At 26.1% G+C, this 16168-nt stretch overlaps 1 protein-coding gene and 1 long non-coding RNA gene across 4 annotated transcripts in view; both read left to right on the forward strand.

The window, feature by feature from the left end:
• LOC127284327 (elongation of very long chain fatty acids protein AAEL008004) overlaps window positions 1–1691 on the forward strand; it is a 272157-nt gene extending 270466 nt beyond the window's left edge. For all 3 annotated transcript variants that reach the window (XM_051309725.1, XM_051309724.1, XM_051309723.1), the window contains 3 exons: window positions 11–194; window positions 560–675; window positions 1171–1691. In XM_051309725.1, coding sequence (XP_051165682.1) covers window positions 11–194; window positions 560–675; window positions 1171–1425 — 555 coding nt within the window. In that variant the 3' untranslated portion in view covers window positions 1426–1691. The remainder of the gene's footprint in view (window positions 1–10; window positions 195–559; window positions 676–1170) is intronic.
• A 3835-nt stretch (window positions 1692–5526) lies between these two features.
• Window positions 5527–15342, forward strand: LOC127284334 (uncharacterized). Its single transcript, XR_007843469.1, has 2 exons — window positions 5527–6719; window positions 7193–15342. It is a non-coding gene; the product is annotated as an uncharacterized LOC127284334 (long non-coding RNA).
• Window positions 15343–16168: the final 826 nt, after the last annotated feature.

Here is a 16168-nt window from a genome sequence, read left to right on the forward strand (position 1 = left end):
GTTTGTTTAGATTGCCCGAGGAGTATACATTTATTTCTTAGCGAAAATTTCAGAACTTTTGGACACTGTTTTCTTCGTATTAAGGAAGAAAGAAAGCCAAATCACTTTTTTGCACATGTATCATCACACTGTTATGCCGATGATATCATGGGGTGCTACTAAATATTATCCTGGTGGTCATGGAACTTTTATTGGTAATAAACATAATTCTTAAAAAAAATAATATGAACAAGTTAGGATAAAAATTTATTCAAGTTTTAAACAGTAAAACATTTTATAAAAAATTTATTATTCCCCTTAATAATTTCTTGAAGATACTTAATATTTTTTTGAAACTTATAACCAAATGACAATTTCGTACCTGAAGTTGGTATTAAATTAATACCTTTCTTTTTACTGTGAAGGTACATATTTAATGAATAATTATTTTAAATTAATGTTTTTCTATTTTCTATGAATTTTATTAAAGATTTTTAATTACTTTTTGAAAAAAAATTTTATATTTCTTTAAATTTAACTATTTTAAAAAAATTGATTAAAATTAAGAAAATTATTTCAGGTGTTATCAACAGCTTTGTTCACATTATTATGTACACTTATTACCTCCTCGCTGCACTTTTGCCACAGTATCAGAAGTACCTATGGTGGAAGAAGTACATAACGACTCTTCAGATGGTAATAATTTATTGTTAAAGTATTTTTTCATTACACTGAGAAAAAATGTTTGAGTTGACAACAAAATATTTTGTATAGTATACGTGCAACCAAAATTTTTTCTTGTATCAACAAAATTTTAGTCGCTGATTACGAATCCGTTGTTTGTTTTTGAAAATTCAAAATGGGGGATCTAATGTATAATGCGTCGCAGTTAAGGTTTGAAAATATTTAAATATTGAATTTGTGTACAACAAAAATATTTTCCATTGCATTATTTTAGCATTTGTTGACTAAATTTTGCGGAAAATGTCAGCGGATTCGTAATCATCGATTTTCACAAAACCAAAAATTGCAACAATATTGTTTCCAATATTGCTGTAAGTTTGGACCAAATTAAACTTGAGTGAAATCTGATCAAATTCGCTTAGAATTAGATTGAGCTAATCCGCCAGGGATATTACATTATTATTTTGCGACATTGAGGATTAACTTTAATTTTTTTTTAATTTCCAGGGTCAATTCTGTCTTGCATTTTTGCACAGCTGCCAATTGCTCTTCCATGATTGTGATTATCCGAAGTGGTCATTGATATTTATTCTTCCAAATGCATCCTTCTTCTATTTCTTATTCTCGGATTTCTACAACAAGACCTACATTCCACAGAAGCAACAAAAATCGATCGCCGTCGCTAAAGAAAAATCCAGAAACACCGAAAAAGAACAAAAATTAAGTAACGGTATTAAGAATGGCAAAGCGAAAGAGGCCTAAATATTTCAGTGTAATTTCAAGAAGTAATTTTTTTTTAACATCAATCTATTAAGCTTATTTTTAGTTAAATTGAGAAAAACTTGCAGTTATAGGTTAAAAAACTGATACGATTACTGTACATATAAGAAAATACTTATGTGCCACATTATGTGACAGAATTGCGCGTTAACTTAGATTTTTTATTACATAGTCAAAATCAATGAAAAGTAGTGTTTCATGAAATGTACAGATTTTTTATCAAATAAATTATAAGTCTTGAATCTAAAGTGTAGGTTGGGTTCTTTATGACGTGGTTTCTCAGAGTCTTTACATGAAATTAACCATCCCCTATAGGTCAAAATTCAATGTAGTCTATTTTTTAAAAATAGATTCACTTTTTTGGGAATAAAGCATTTTTTCTTTATATCATTAAAACGTCTTTTCTGATATCAATTTAAAATATTTTCCCAATTCAGAGAATCATTATTCTCCTTTCAATTTTTTTAATTAGTGAATTGTTGTCTCTTTGCCTCTGGGGAAAAAATGTTTCCAACTTCAAAGTCAATTAATGAATCAGTCAATTTTATAAATATTTTGTTCCGTTTTAAAAATCTTTTCTAGGATTTTCTTATTTCTATTCCGGTTTCACAATTATTAAAAGTCCAGATATAAAAATTCGTTAATTATTTGCCAATTTAAAGAAAATGTGTCGAAAATCTAATATTATCAAAAAATGTTTTTTATTTCTATATGTGAGGCGCTATGAAGAAAGAAATTTGCTTTAAAGGTTATGTTTACTATAGTTTTACCTTGATTAAAAGTTTCTTTTTATTTATGTAAACTTAAAATCAGTATTTATTGAATATTTTGAATGTAATGAAGAATTAAATTTTTTTTGGTAAGGAAAAAAATTTAACAATCCATCCAAGTCAAGTAGTCAGTAAAATAAAAGAAATTATTTTTGACGTTTCGACAGCACTGCTGTCCTCATCAGAAACTAAAAATTTATTAATAAAATATAAAAATATAAGTCAACACAATGTAAAAACAATATAAAATTAAGAAAATGTACAATATTTAAAATTTACCGAAAAAAAATAAACTATAAAATTGTCATCTTGAAGTTAAGACGTCAAAAGACAAACTAAACACAAATCGACAAATTTACATTAATATATAAAGTACAGTGAAAGATCAATGAACTTATAGCACAATATAAACAAATAAATGCGAGTGCGATTGTACGAACAGAGAATGACCAATGAAATAATAATGATGTGAAAATTAGCTATTAATTAAAATTAAATGATATTATGGAATTTATTTGAAAAAAAATTTTTATAATTTTTTTTTTTTTTCAAATAAATTCCTTTCTTCAGAGCGCGTCACATATTATTTATAATTCTAATTTCGATCTGTTATGAAATACTCACATCTATCGATTCCGTAAATCGGGGTAAACACACTTAATTCACAAATTTACTGTTTTTTCAAAAATAAATAAAAACAAGTTGTAAATTCAGATGTTCATTACATGAACATTTTGCTTCCTCTTTGCGATCAGCAAAAAAATTTGCTTTCTCGTGGAGAAAGCATTAACATTGAAATAAACATACAAAAATAATATAATAATAATATAAACATTTGAGTACCTATAGATTTGAGTTAAATTTAAAGAATTAATGGAAGTTAAAAAATCAAAAATTCAAATTTTAGCTGAAATTTCTAAAAATTAATGAAAAATAATTTATAATTTATAATTATTTACAATTATATCGGTTTGTTTCAATGCAAGGAACACAATTATTTTATATTTAAACTTGAATTTAAATAAATACAAAATTTTTCAGCTAAAATGGGAATTTTTTTTTAACTTTCATTAATTTATTAAATTTACCTCTAATGCATACTTTATATATACCAATAGATTCGTTTTCGTGCAAGGGATACAATTATTTCATATATAAACTTCAATTTAAAAAACCCAAGCAGCACGGTAAATTCTCTGAATATCCCTTGAGCACCACAGTGGAATATTCTCATGATCTTCTAGGAAAATCAAAATGTCCGCAACATGGGAATATTCTACAGTGACATTCAGGGTATATTCCAGTGACATTGAGGGAATATTCCTCGGTGACATTCATGGAATATTCCAGTGACATTAAGGGGATATTTAGGTGATATTGAGGGAATATTCCAGTGATATTGAGAGAATATTCCACGGTTATATTGAATTTTTTTTTAAATGTGTTTTTAATCTTCCTGCTTATTTAAATAACAATTTATAACACATTTTTATTATTTCAACACTTTAAAAAAATTCAATATAACCGTGGAATATTCCCTCAATATCACTGGAATATTCCTTTAATATTACCTTTAATGTCACTAGAATATTCCCTGAATGTCACCGTGGAATATTTCCAGGAGGCGGACATTTTGATTTTCCTGGAAGATCATGGGAATATTCCACGGTGGTATTCAAGGGATATTCAGGGGATATACCGTGCTGCTTGGGAAATCACAAAATTTTATTGCCAAAATGTGAATTTTTGATTTTTTAACTTTAATTAATTCTTTAAATTTAAATTGAAACTATACTTTATATATACCAATAGATTTTTCTTGACGTAAGGAATACGATTTTATTATATATAACCTTAAATTTTTCTATTTAAAAATTTTTTTTGGTATTTTTTAAAATTCTTTGGTCAGATTTGAGATATTAATATGATAAATGAGCCTACTAAATTGTATATAAATCCATTAAAACCTGTTGAAGTTATCGTCTAAACAAAAAAGGGATCCACACACACACATACACACACATACATACATCCGGACAATTGATCAGGATCTCATATAACATGTTTCTATATAGAAAAAAATTTGTTTCCGCCACTTTGAAAATTTTTATAAACGAAAGGACTACAAAGCTTCCTCCACGAGGAAGCAAAAACTATTAAGTTTAAATAAACTATCAATAATTTCTAAAAAAATCGTTTATTTTGTATTTAAAAACTTCAAATCCAAATATTTCGATATACTTCGACTTAAATTTTAATAAAAATTATATATAAAGAAAGCTTAGATTTTCTAGTTTCTACCACCTAAATATTACAATGGGCTTTTCAGCGGTTTCGGAGAAAAAAATTAAAATGCAAAATCGTTTTAATAAATTTGATATAGAACATGAAGTTGGGATGTAACCCTCACGTAGAATCTGTTAATTTAAATATTAAATTATGTTAAAGAGGTTTCTTTATTATAACCTGGAATTAATGCGTTTTTGTTAACAAATCTTAAATAAAATCATGCGAATTGAATACCTAGTGGCTGTTTCTATTTCAATTCATGCAGGGCGAATAGGTTGAAAATTCTAAATCAAGTTTAATGTGATTTTTCTTGTTTTTTATGACAAATAAAGAGATACGTATTTTTTGGTTTGGCGAAAAAAAATTTTTTCGCAGAGTTATGAGTATTTGAAAATTTTAAGGCACATAGTGATTTTAGAGCTAAACAGCTGAAAAATTATTTTTAAACCTTTCTAGTTTTTACAAAAATTAATATTTTTCAATTCTGTTTCTTGATTTTAGTAGTGTTTTTGATACTCTTTCTTTACAAACTTGAAAATTTGAAAAAATTTGAAAATTAACAAAATGGCGGACATTTTTTAAAAAATCAAAAAAGTCAATTTTCTCAAAAACATCATTTTTTAATTTGCTGCAAATTTTTTTGTGGTTTCTAGATAAAAAAAGGAACTTTTTCCAAAAGGTCTCATGTTCGCTAAAACTTTCTGGAAGTCGCTATAATTTTTTTCAGAAAATAAATAACTCAGTATTTTGAGTAATGTGTCGACACATATATTTTTCATGTATACAAGGGTCTTCATCTTTTTTAATAGTGCTTTTGACACTTTTTCTTTTCAAAATTGCAAATTTCAAAAACTAACAAAATGGCGTCGGTTTTTCAAAAAATATAAGATCTCAATTTTCTCCAAAACATTTTTTATTTTGCTGAAAATTTTTTTGTGGTTTCTAGATAAAAAAAATAATTCTTTCAAAAAAGGTGAGTTTTTCTTAGTAAAGTTGAAAACTTTCAAAAATTAACTAAATGCCAGCCATTTTTAAAAATTGTTAAAAATAACTATATTTATTTAAATATAGTTATTTTTTATTTTTATATTTATTTAAATATAGTTATTTTTAACAATTTTTAAAAATGGCTGGCATTTAGTTAATTTTTGAAAGTTTTCAACTTTACTAAGAAAAACTCACCTTTTTTGAAAGAATTATTTTTTTTATCTGGAAACCACAAAAAAATTTTCAGCAAAATAAATAAAAAAACTAGAAAGGTTTAAAAATAATTTTTCAGCTGTTTAGCTCTAAAATCACTATGTGCCTTAAAATTTTCAAATACTCATAACTCTGCGAAAAAATTTTTTTTCGCCAAACCAAAAAATACGTATCTCTTTATTTGTCATAAAAAACAAGAAAAATCACATTAAACTTGATTTAGAATTTTCAACCTATTCGCCCTGCATGAATTGAAATAGAAACAGCCTAGTATTATTGAAGTTTTTAAATACAGAAAACATCATGGGAATTTTTTTTTACAAACGCTTAGTACCGTTTTAAAGCTTAAGAAAAAAAATATTGGTTGACTTGACGATCCAATCCAGGTTTTTTTATGATTCATTTTCTTAGAGTGTTAGAAAAACAGAAAATACAATGTAGATTTTGTCATATTATGAAAATTTTTATAAATGAATATTTATACTCATATTCTTGAGTTACGTATGATTATGTGCATGTGTTCAAGGATCAGTTATTGTTAGTCGAAAATGTTCACTTCAGATCTTATACATAAACACGTTCTTGTTCTGAAATGAAATAAGAACAAATGAAAGTTGTGAAATGTAAACAAACCATGGGAATTTTTTGTCCATTTTAATTTGAATAAATAATTAGACTCACTTTGTTTGTAAAAATATTTTCCACGTGAGCATGTTGATAAGAATTTTTCTTATTTGGGGGAAAATTCATAAATCTTTTATCTCCACTCGGAAAATTAATTAAGGGTCTGGTCCAGCCGAGAGTTTCTTCCAATGTGTTTTTTTCAATAATGCTATATATTTTTAATAAATAAAATTTTTTTACACAGAAAGGAATATATGGAGAAGAAAATTAAAAAAAATATTTTATAAAAAATAATTTTTTTTTAAATTTTCTTTCTTTTCTTTTTTTTTTAGGTATTAATGACTTTATGAGGAAGCAAAATAATTTAAAATTATCTGGTTTTCAATAAATGAGGTTAGTGGCGAAAATTTTTCAATAATTGGTCAGATTCACTTGAAACTTGTTACTCGGGGGGTTTCAAGTTTGCTTATTAAGAATCTGAACTCTGATTTTTAAAATTTCAAATGACAAATTCAAAACTGTTGACTAAATTTTCTTAAATGCTTTAAATTAAAAGATTTGTTTTGAATGTTAAAATCTTCTTTAAAAAAATTTGTTTATTTAACAAAAAACTAAAATGCTTTAAATAACGCTTAATATAATAATAATAAATAAACAAATAAATAAATAAATTGTAATATGTATAAGAATTTAAAAACATTTAGTAAGTAGTATTGAATTTTACATTTAGAATTTTAAAACTCTGTGTTCAGATCCGTAATAAGCGAACCAAAAATGTCTCTAGTAAAGAGTTTCCAGTAAATCTGATTATTTATTTAAAAAAATTTTGATATTGTGCATTTGTCATTTTGATAAACTGATTCCAGATTCATAATCAGAGATACAAAAAACTCCAGGGTAACAAGTTTGAAAGCAAATCCGATCACTTTTTAAACAAAATTTCCCCATATTGGATTCACCATTTTGAGTTTTTAAAAATCTAACTACTCATTTGTAATCATCAGGAACCTTAAAAACTATTATGACCACTGCAGTTATGGATACAGTAGTTCTCAATTTTGTCTAGAAGGAGAGAGATATAATAATCTATATTTATAAACATATTTTTTTAAAACCAGATAATTTTAAACTAATTTTTATGCCAGGTTTCGAAAAATTTGCTCAAAATCTATTTAAAAATATATGTTCTATTAAAGAAGCACAACTTCTAAACGTGCATAATGATGAATAATAGAGCTTTTTTTTTTACTAAAAATGGTGACTTCCATTTACGTTTTTAAGCTTACAAAGTATATTTTACTGCTACGTTCTATTCTTCTTGTACTCTGTAGACACAGGTCTATAATCTCGAAAAAGATCTTTTCATATATATTGTTATACTTCAAAGTTCTAAGAATTTAGTATAAAATTTGAGAAAATCACCCACAGTGAAATTGTAGAAGTTCAACTACTGAACTTGTACAGGAAAATGTTACGTAATCAATATATAGGTGTGCTAACGTGACATTATACATAAATATACTTTAAAATTTACCAATGAATTTAAGTAAATTTAAAACTAAAGTTTCACATCCATATTAACATTAATATTGTTAATAATGCATTTTATATTAATATGTAATAATTACATTTTTTTCAAAATCACAGATGACTTTGTTTTAATATTCAGTGTGACGAATAATTAATAGTTGCAATAAAACTAGTTTGCGTTTTACGTCTACAGCAAAAGGCAGATAAACTAAATTCGCCAGCATGTTTAACCCTTAGGCGCCTACACATTGATTAATTACATCAACGACAAAATGGTTTCCCTAAAAGCAAAAATATGCAATATTTATCGTTCACAAAAATTTATACCTACATGTAATCTAGAAATTTATTTTGCTTTGACCCTATAATTTATAAAGATCGATTTCCAGAAACAAATCTCACACAAAATTATGAAATGATCTGTATAATAAAATTGTTTTTAAATTTATTTTACAATGGATCACAATAGCCTGGAGATACCGAAAAGCTGGACAAAACCTCAAAATTAAAATTTTATAAAATAAAATATGTACTTGAAAAATCGTTAGTTGTGTACACGGAAAAACTTTGTACAAGAATCATTCCTAAATTTGTTCAGGAACTGAGGTTATGAGAATAATTTAAGAAATCTTATTTATATTTTCTTTGAAAAATTCTAAACAGTATTTCTATAAGAATTATAGAGAAATTCAAGACAGACTTCCTAAACTCACTACAGAAAGTCTTGAACTTGTTTTAGAATAAATTTTTACGTTTGCGAGAAAAAAATTTACTCTGGGAGGACTCGATCCCACGTCCTCGAGAGTCCAAAAACTCCGCTTTACATCTCTCAGCTACCTTAGCAGCTTATGGTATTATGCATTGGAAACATATTTGACGCAACCAATCCCTGCCTAGTGCTTGGTTACTGTACTGTGTATTCTAAAACAGTTCAAGAAACTTTCAACGCCCAGTGACTGAGATATTCCGATCGCGGCATTAACAAGAAGTCTTTCAATGTTATAATAAAAATACAAGTATTTCCTTGAATGATTTTTGTATTTTTCTGTAAATTTTGCAGAATTTTTCTCATATCCTCAGTTCCTGAACAAATTTAGGAATGATTCTTGAACAAAGTTTTTCCGTGTATTTAATGAATGCTGTAATAAAAGAATAAATTGAAAAACTCTGTATTTTCGTTGGTACAGAATTTTGAAGTGGACATGTCAGTAGACCAGATGAAAAGTTAGAATGTAGATATAAATTAACTGTTGTTTAAATGCCCATAAGTTTTGTGTAAATTATTTTTTTTTTGCTTTTGTGTAATATGGAGGTAATATGGCACCTAAAAGGAATATATTTCACGAATTTATATTAGATATTCATTTAACCTTCGCCTGACAAGATACCCACCAAGGCAAGGATGGGTCAGACCAAATTGACATTGTCATATCTTCTAAAGTTTTGCCTAAATTGAATCGCGATTTTAAGTCACTGAACAAAATCTTAAGAATTTTCAAAAAATGTAGAAACAATTTTTTTTTTAAAAATTGCTTCTTGATTATTTATAACTTTTATCAATGTATGTATGTACGGAGATAACCGGGACGATTCAAATATTTTTTTAATTCTATTTTACAAAAAGACTTAAAATCATCCAGACTTTTCACTGTAAGTGTTTTATGTTGTCAAATAACGGATATAAAAATATTAAATTACATTTTTTATTTGTTTAAAAATTTTATTGTTTTTATTTATTAACTTTTTTTGTTCTGTACCTAGAAAGATGCATTTTTTTCCTAATTTTGCAATTTATCAAACCGAATATAATAAAAGATAGATTTGATGTCAAATTATTAATTTAACAATTGTTTAAACAATGTATTGTTGTTATTTACTAACTTTTATTGTAGTGCACCTAGAAAGTTTCCTTTTTTTCTAATTTTGTAACTCATAAAGCCGAATATAATAACAGATAATAAAAGTTAATAAATAACAAATATTATTTGTTTAAACAAATGTTTAAATAGTAAACTCATATAAAACCTTTATGCTATTATATTATGCTTGTTAAGTTGTAAAATTACACGGAAAAATAAGTTCGTCAATCATTAACAGAATAGTCTGTCACTTTGAGACGGGACATAAAATCGTTTAAAGGTTAAAAGTCTCTGTTTATTACTATTTAGAAAGAATTCATGAACCTTTAAAGAATGTTCACTAAAATTTAGAAAACTGTTTGTTAAATTATCTATGACTGTCAAAAAATAGTTAGACCGATGAATAACAAAAAAAAATTATTTTTTATCACAATTATTGGTAATTTCAAACACTGATTGGCACAGAATGATAATACACTTTCTCGTTGCACAGTTCGATGATTTTTTTTTACACTTTAAGAGCATTTGAACCTTCGTGACGTCACAAATCATGGCGCATGACACGCAAACTTCTCAGGTATATGAAAAGCACAATTTTGAATATTTTTTAAAAAAACCTTTTGGAAAATGTTCAGAATAACATAGACTCTGTCTGTTATGTGCGGAAAATTCAAAATTTTGCGTTTAAAACGTTTTTTAAACAATGTTAAGGTCACAAATCATGGCGCATGACACGCAAACTTCTCAGGTATGTGAAAAACACAATTTTGAATATTTTTTAAAAAAACCTTTTGGAAAATGTTCAGAGAAACATAGACTATGTCTGTTATGTGCGAAAAATTCAAAATTTTGCGTATAAAACGTTTTTTAAACAATGTTTAAGTTGGTTGTCACAAGTAAGGAAAAATACACGAATTGCTTATATGTAGGCATTGTTTAAAAAACGTTTTAAACGCAAAATTTTGAATTTTTCGCACATAACAGACAGAGTCTATGTTATTCTGAACATTTTCCAAAAGGTTTTTTTAAAAAATATTCAAAATTGTGCTTTTCACATACCTGAGAAGTTTGCGTGTTATGCGCCATGATTTGTGACGTCACGAAGGTTCAAATGCTCTTAAACACATTTACGAATTATGACGCATATAACCTGAACCTAACTTACATATATATTTGCATACTTAAAAACTACACATACAAACGCACGCTTATAACACTAAAAGTCACTGTTCTTATATACTACATGACGAGATTTCTTTACTACTTTCGAGAAAAGGTTTTTGCACTGAACATCACATAACATCACGATATTGACTGCAAACTATTTGTTGAATTTCATATTGACATTTTATGTATATAGTGTATAGCAGAAATATATCACTTAACTTCGCTTAGAGTGAAAATTTACCGATAAATTGTTTAAAAAAATGATATAAAAGTGAAAAATAAAGGTAAATTAGTGTTTATATACATGATTTGTGGAAAAATTGAGATAACCCTGGCGGATTTAAACGAAAATATTGGTTAAAAAAATTTATTATTTAAACAAACATATTGGTGAGAAATTTTTTTTTTATTAAAAATATTGTTGGAAAAAATGGATTATTTTTTCAAAAATATGTTTGACAAATCATTATTTTTAAAGAAATATTCAATAAAAAACATTGTTTTATCAAAAATAATATTTTTTTGATAAAATAATACATTTTTTCACCATTATTTCCGTTTAAATAATTTTTTCAACTTTTTTTTATAACAAAATTCATTTTCTTCACAAAGATTTTTTATGAAAATATAAATTTTTTTGATAAAATAATATATTTCTTTACCAATATTTCCGTTTAATAAATAAGAGATGATAAAAAAAATACAGAAAAAATTTAAAAAGAAAAAAAGAGTTCTGCCACCTACTTGCTAAAAAGCGCGTCTCTATTGATATTATCGAAGAAATGTTGATAATAAACTGTAATAGATTGAAATTAATAAATACATTAAATTTTTATAATTATTTAACAATAATCATCTTAAAATGCATAAAACTTATTGATTTTAATAGGTAATTATACTATCAATTTCATAATTTTTTATACATTTCAAACAGAATTTCAATCTCAACCTCGTGTTCCACGAATTTTCCGCGAATTTCGTAAAGCATTCGCATCGCATACAATCCGCCAGGGTTATCACAATTTTTCCACAAATCATATATATAAACACTAATTTACCTTTATTTTTCACTTTTATATCATTTTTTAAAACAATTTATAGGTAAATTTTCACTCTAAGCGAAGTTGAGCAATTTCTAAGCGAAATCGCTTAAAATACGTTTGAACCAATCCGCCAGGGCGTTTCACGGACTTTTCACTAATGATTTGTAAACGTTTACTAAAGTTGCGCACACTTGTATAGTATTCGATAAATTCTTTACTTTTAAAGAATTCAGTTATAAATATTTGAAAGTTTAAATGACTTTTAATAAATATTAAGTACACTACCGTCCGAAATTGTGCGAACTCTGCTTTTTCAACAACTATAAAACTGTTCAAATCTTTAAAAATATTAAAACTAAAATTTTTTCCTCTTTATTTTATTAAAGCTAATAAGAGTCTGAAAGAAATGACACCTTGACAAAGAGAATATGTTAATTTTTCAATTAGATATCTAAGAAAAACCCAATTTTCAATGTTTTTACTATTTTTTATATTTCTCTGGCAAAAATTAATATTTTTAAACGTTCTTAGGCTCATTGAAGTCGTATTTTGTTATGCAATTCAAATTATATAAAACAATTCATGTACACATTCTTCCCTAGCGTATGCAAACCATGAAAGTTGGCTCATAAAATGTCAAAAAATTGTGATTAATATTTATATGACAAAAAATGATCAGTAAAATGTATAAATCTTAAATTTACTTACATAAATCAGAGAAGTTTAGAATGATATATTTACTTGATTTTTAAACATTATATTTTATTGTAGAATTAAATTTAAATTTTTTGACATTTTATGAGCCAACTTTCCCGGTTTGCATACGCTAGGGAAGAATGTGTACATGAATTGTTTTATATAATTTGAATTGCATAACAAAATACGATTTCAATGAGCCTAAGAACGTTTAAAAATATTAATTTTTGCCAGAGAAATAAAAAAATAGTAAAAACATTGAAAATTGGGTTTTTCTTAGATATCTAATTGAAAAATTAATATATTCTCTTTGTCAAGGTGTCATTTCTTTCAGAATTTTATTAGCTTTAATAAAATAAAGAGGAAAAAATTTTAGTTTTAATATTGAAGATTTGAACAGTTTTATAGTTGTTGAAAAAGCAGAGTTCGCACAATTTCGGACGGTAGTGTACCTTTCAAACATCTATTCCTGATAGTTTAACATTGAATCAAAAATAACTGCTAATATACTAAATTCTAAAAATTCTATGACTTGTTTTTAATATTTCAACCATGTTTTTAAGTTATTGAAGAAGCTTAACTAAAATTTTACGGAAAAAGTGTCCCGTCTCAAAGTGACAGACTAGTCTCTTAATGATTGACGATCTTATTTTTTCCGTGTAGGAAAAAATTGCAACTTTCTTGGAACATTATGAAAAAAATCTAATATGGCAAACATAAAATTAAAAAAATTATTGGATTTTAATAGAACGTCGTATTTAAAGGTATTTTGGCTCTCTGCTTAAGAATCTAAAGTCAATTTTTTTAATTCAAAATGGTAGATTTAATATAATTGATAATTTTTACTACTTTTTATAAAGCTTGGTTTTGAGGATTTTATAGTCACAAGTTACGAATCTGTATTTAAACTTTTTTTTAAATAGTTGAATATAGTTGTGTTTCGGAAAAATTATTTTATGTGTAAATTTAGTATATTATAGTTTTGAATGTAACAGGTTATTAATCTGTAATTAAAATTAGGTACTCTGAAAACTGTGTTTTATTATAATACAACAATTTTTCACATTTGATGTCCGCCATATTGGATCAGTCATTTTGAAGTTTTAAAACCAAACTAGATATGTAATCAGCAACTCCAAAAAACCCCGAGTAACTAGATTCATGAAAATCCATTAAAAATTCATCGAGTAAATAGTTTTGTCCTGTTAAATTCGGGTATCAGAACACTGTGATAAAGGTGTCTCTATTTGTAATATTTTTTTAGTTTTTAAATGTTAAAATTCTTGTTTTTATCTGATGTAACTTCCCGGATAAAAAAACTTGTACAAGAAAATGTACAAGTTCTTGTACATGTTCATGATTGAACTTGTACATTTTCTTGTACATGTTCAAGTAATGTCCTTGAACAAGTTCAGCATCTAGAATTGAGACATGTTCTTGTATCAGAACTTGTAGAAGATCCTGGACAAGAAAATAAACTTGTACAATAAAATGTACCTGTGTTTTGTACATATTTTTTAGTGCAGGTTTCATGTACATTTTCTTGTACCAGATGTGAAACATGTTCTTGTACATATTCATTTATATTTTTTAAATTAAAAAATTTGAAGGCTGCGCAGTAGTTTTCTAAGCCTTTACAGCTGCGCAATAATTTTTAGCATACATAAGTGAAGAGTCTTAATAATTATAACTTATTAAAATTTAAAATTTTTTTCAAAAACATTTTTTATACAAATGTTCTTGTTCAAGAACATAAACCTGTTCATGTAAAAGTACTTGTACATGAAACCTGCACACAAGAATATGTAAAAGAACATGTACATTTTATTGTACAAGTTTATTTTCTTGTCCAGAAAATTCTACAAGTTCTTATACAAGAACATGTCTCAATTCTGGATGCTGAACTTGTTCAAGAACATTACTTGAACATGTACAAGAAAATGAACAAGTTCATTCATGAACATGTACAAGAACTTGTACAAGTTTTTTCAGCCGGGTTGTCACCCCCATGGTAATCGCTAATTAAAAACACTAAGGTTGCGACCTGACAATAAAACCAAATCAAAATCTCAAATTTAATTCAAAAAACCTTAAATCTAGTGACAAAGTCACTATACTAGTCACCCTGCAGAGTAGGATTTTACGGTAATCGATATGTCAAATACTTTTTATTTTGATTGATACAACGATATTAATTCGATATTATATTGAGATAAATTAAAAATATTAAAATTAAGTTACTAAAAAATTAAAGAATTTTTTAAATGTAATTGCGAATCTGAAATGCTTGTTTGAGAATTCAATTTTTTTTAGAATGAACTGTATTATCAAAAATGATGAATATTTGCTCATATTACGTCTACGATTAACAGATTGCATCCGACAATTTCGGAATTAGTTAGAATTGTATGCAGGTAGGCGTGAATATAATGTATTAAGGTCTTAGACAAAATAGATTTGTACTTACAGTAATTATAGGAGGATGGATCTATATGAGCAATAAAGAAAATCATTTTAATTTCGATTTGAAAATTAAAATATCATCGACGATATCAAGTCTTTTGTAATTGTGAATTATTTTCCAATTATTTACTTTGCTAAGTCAATTAACTGTACGAAAGTTTATTTTTAGAGCATTTCATCAAACGAAAAATCAAATAAAGTTTTATTCCGTATACGTATGTAACATATTCTGACGGTTAGAATGAAATGTTAACAATATGTAAATGTTGATAATTAATTACCTATAATTAACAAACCTTAGAAGAATTAAAACTTTTTAGCAATCCTAGTGAAAAGAGAGGAATTGAAAAAAATTGAAAATTTTTAATTCTTCTGAATTTCGTTTCTGTCCAATTCTTTTGTATCCATCTTGAGTTCTCGAAAATAATGCCAGTTGAATTCTTTTTAATTCCGTTTTAAAATTTTGTGCTGAAAAAAATTTGACGGTCCGAAGATTTGAACTTTCGATTTATAATGTCGGAGCCTTACAACTGTTCCGCGCAACTGTATCAACTGAACTTTAGATATTAGATTTTAAACGTACTTACTTTAGAGTATTACGGAATTTAAAAGAATTAAAAAGTTAGCGAAATATCAAAACAGAATTAATAGGAATTGAGTTTCAAGCATAACTGAAATATTTAGTCCGAATTACTTATTCAGTATTTTTGAATTCAAAAGAATTAAAAAATTAGAGAAATATTAAAATAGAATTAATAGGAATTGAGTTTCAAGCAATCTTAGTTTCAACAAGGAATACATAGGAAACGGACACAAACCGAATTCAAAAAAATTAATAATTTATTATTTTCAATGGAAAGTTAAAATTTTTTAATTCTTTTGAATTCATCACTTCTTACTGGGATTTAACGCTAAACTCTTCTTATATACATTCACTACATGGTTAATATCTATGATTTTTACATTTTTTTCTAGTATGATATTTTGGATAGAAATTTCAATATTTCTTTCGGTATAAAAAATTTTATATTTTTATTTTAAACCCTATTGAAAAAAACACGTATAATTATACGTATAATAATAC

Source organism: Leptopilina boulardi, unplaced genomic scaffold (assembly GCF_019393585.1).
Source record: "Leptopilina boulardi isolate dan_hultmark-lab unplaced genomic scaffold, ZJU_Lbou_2.1 LbouV2_324, whole genome shotgun sequence".
NCBI lineage: Eukaryota > Metazoa > Arthropoda > Insecta > Hymenoptera > Figitidae > Leptopilina > Leptopilina boulardi.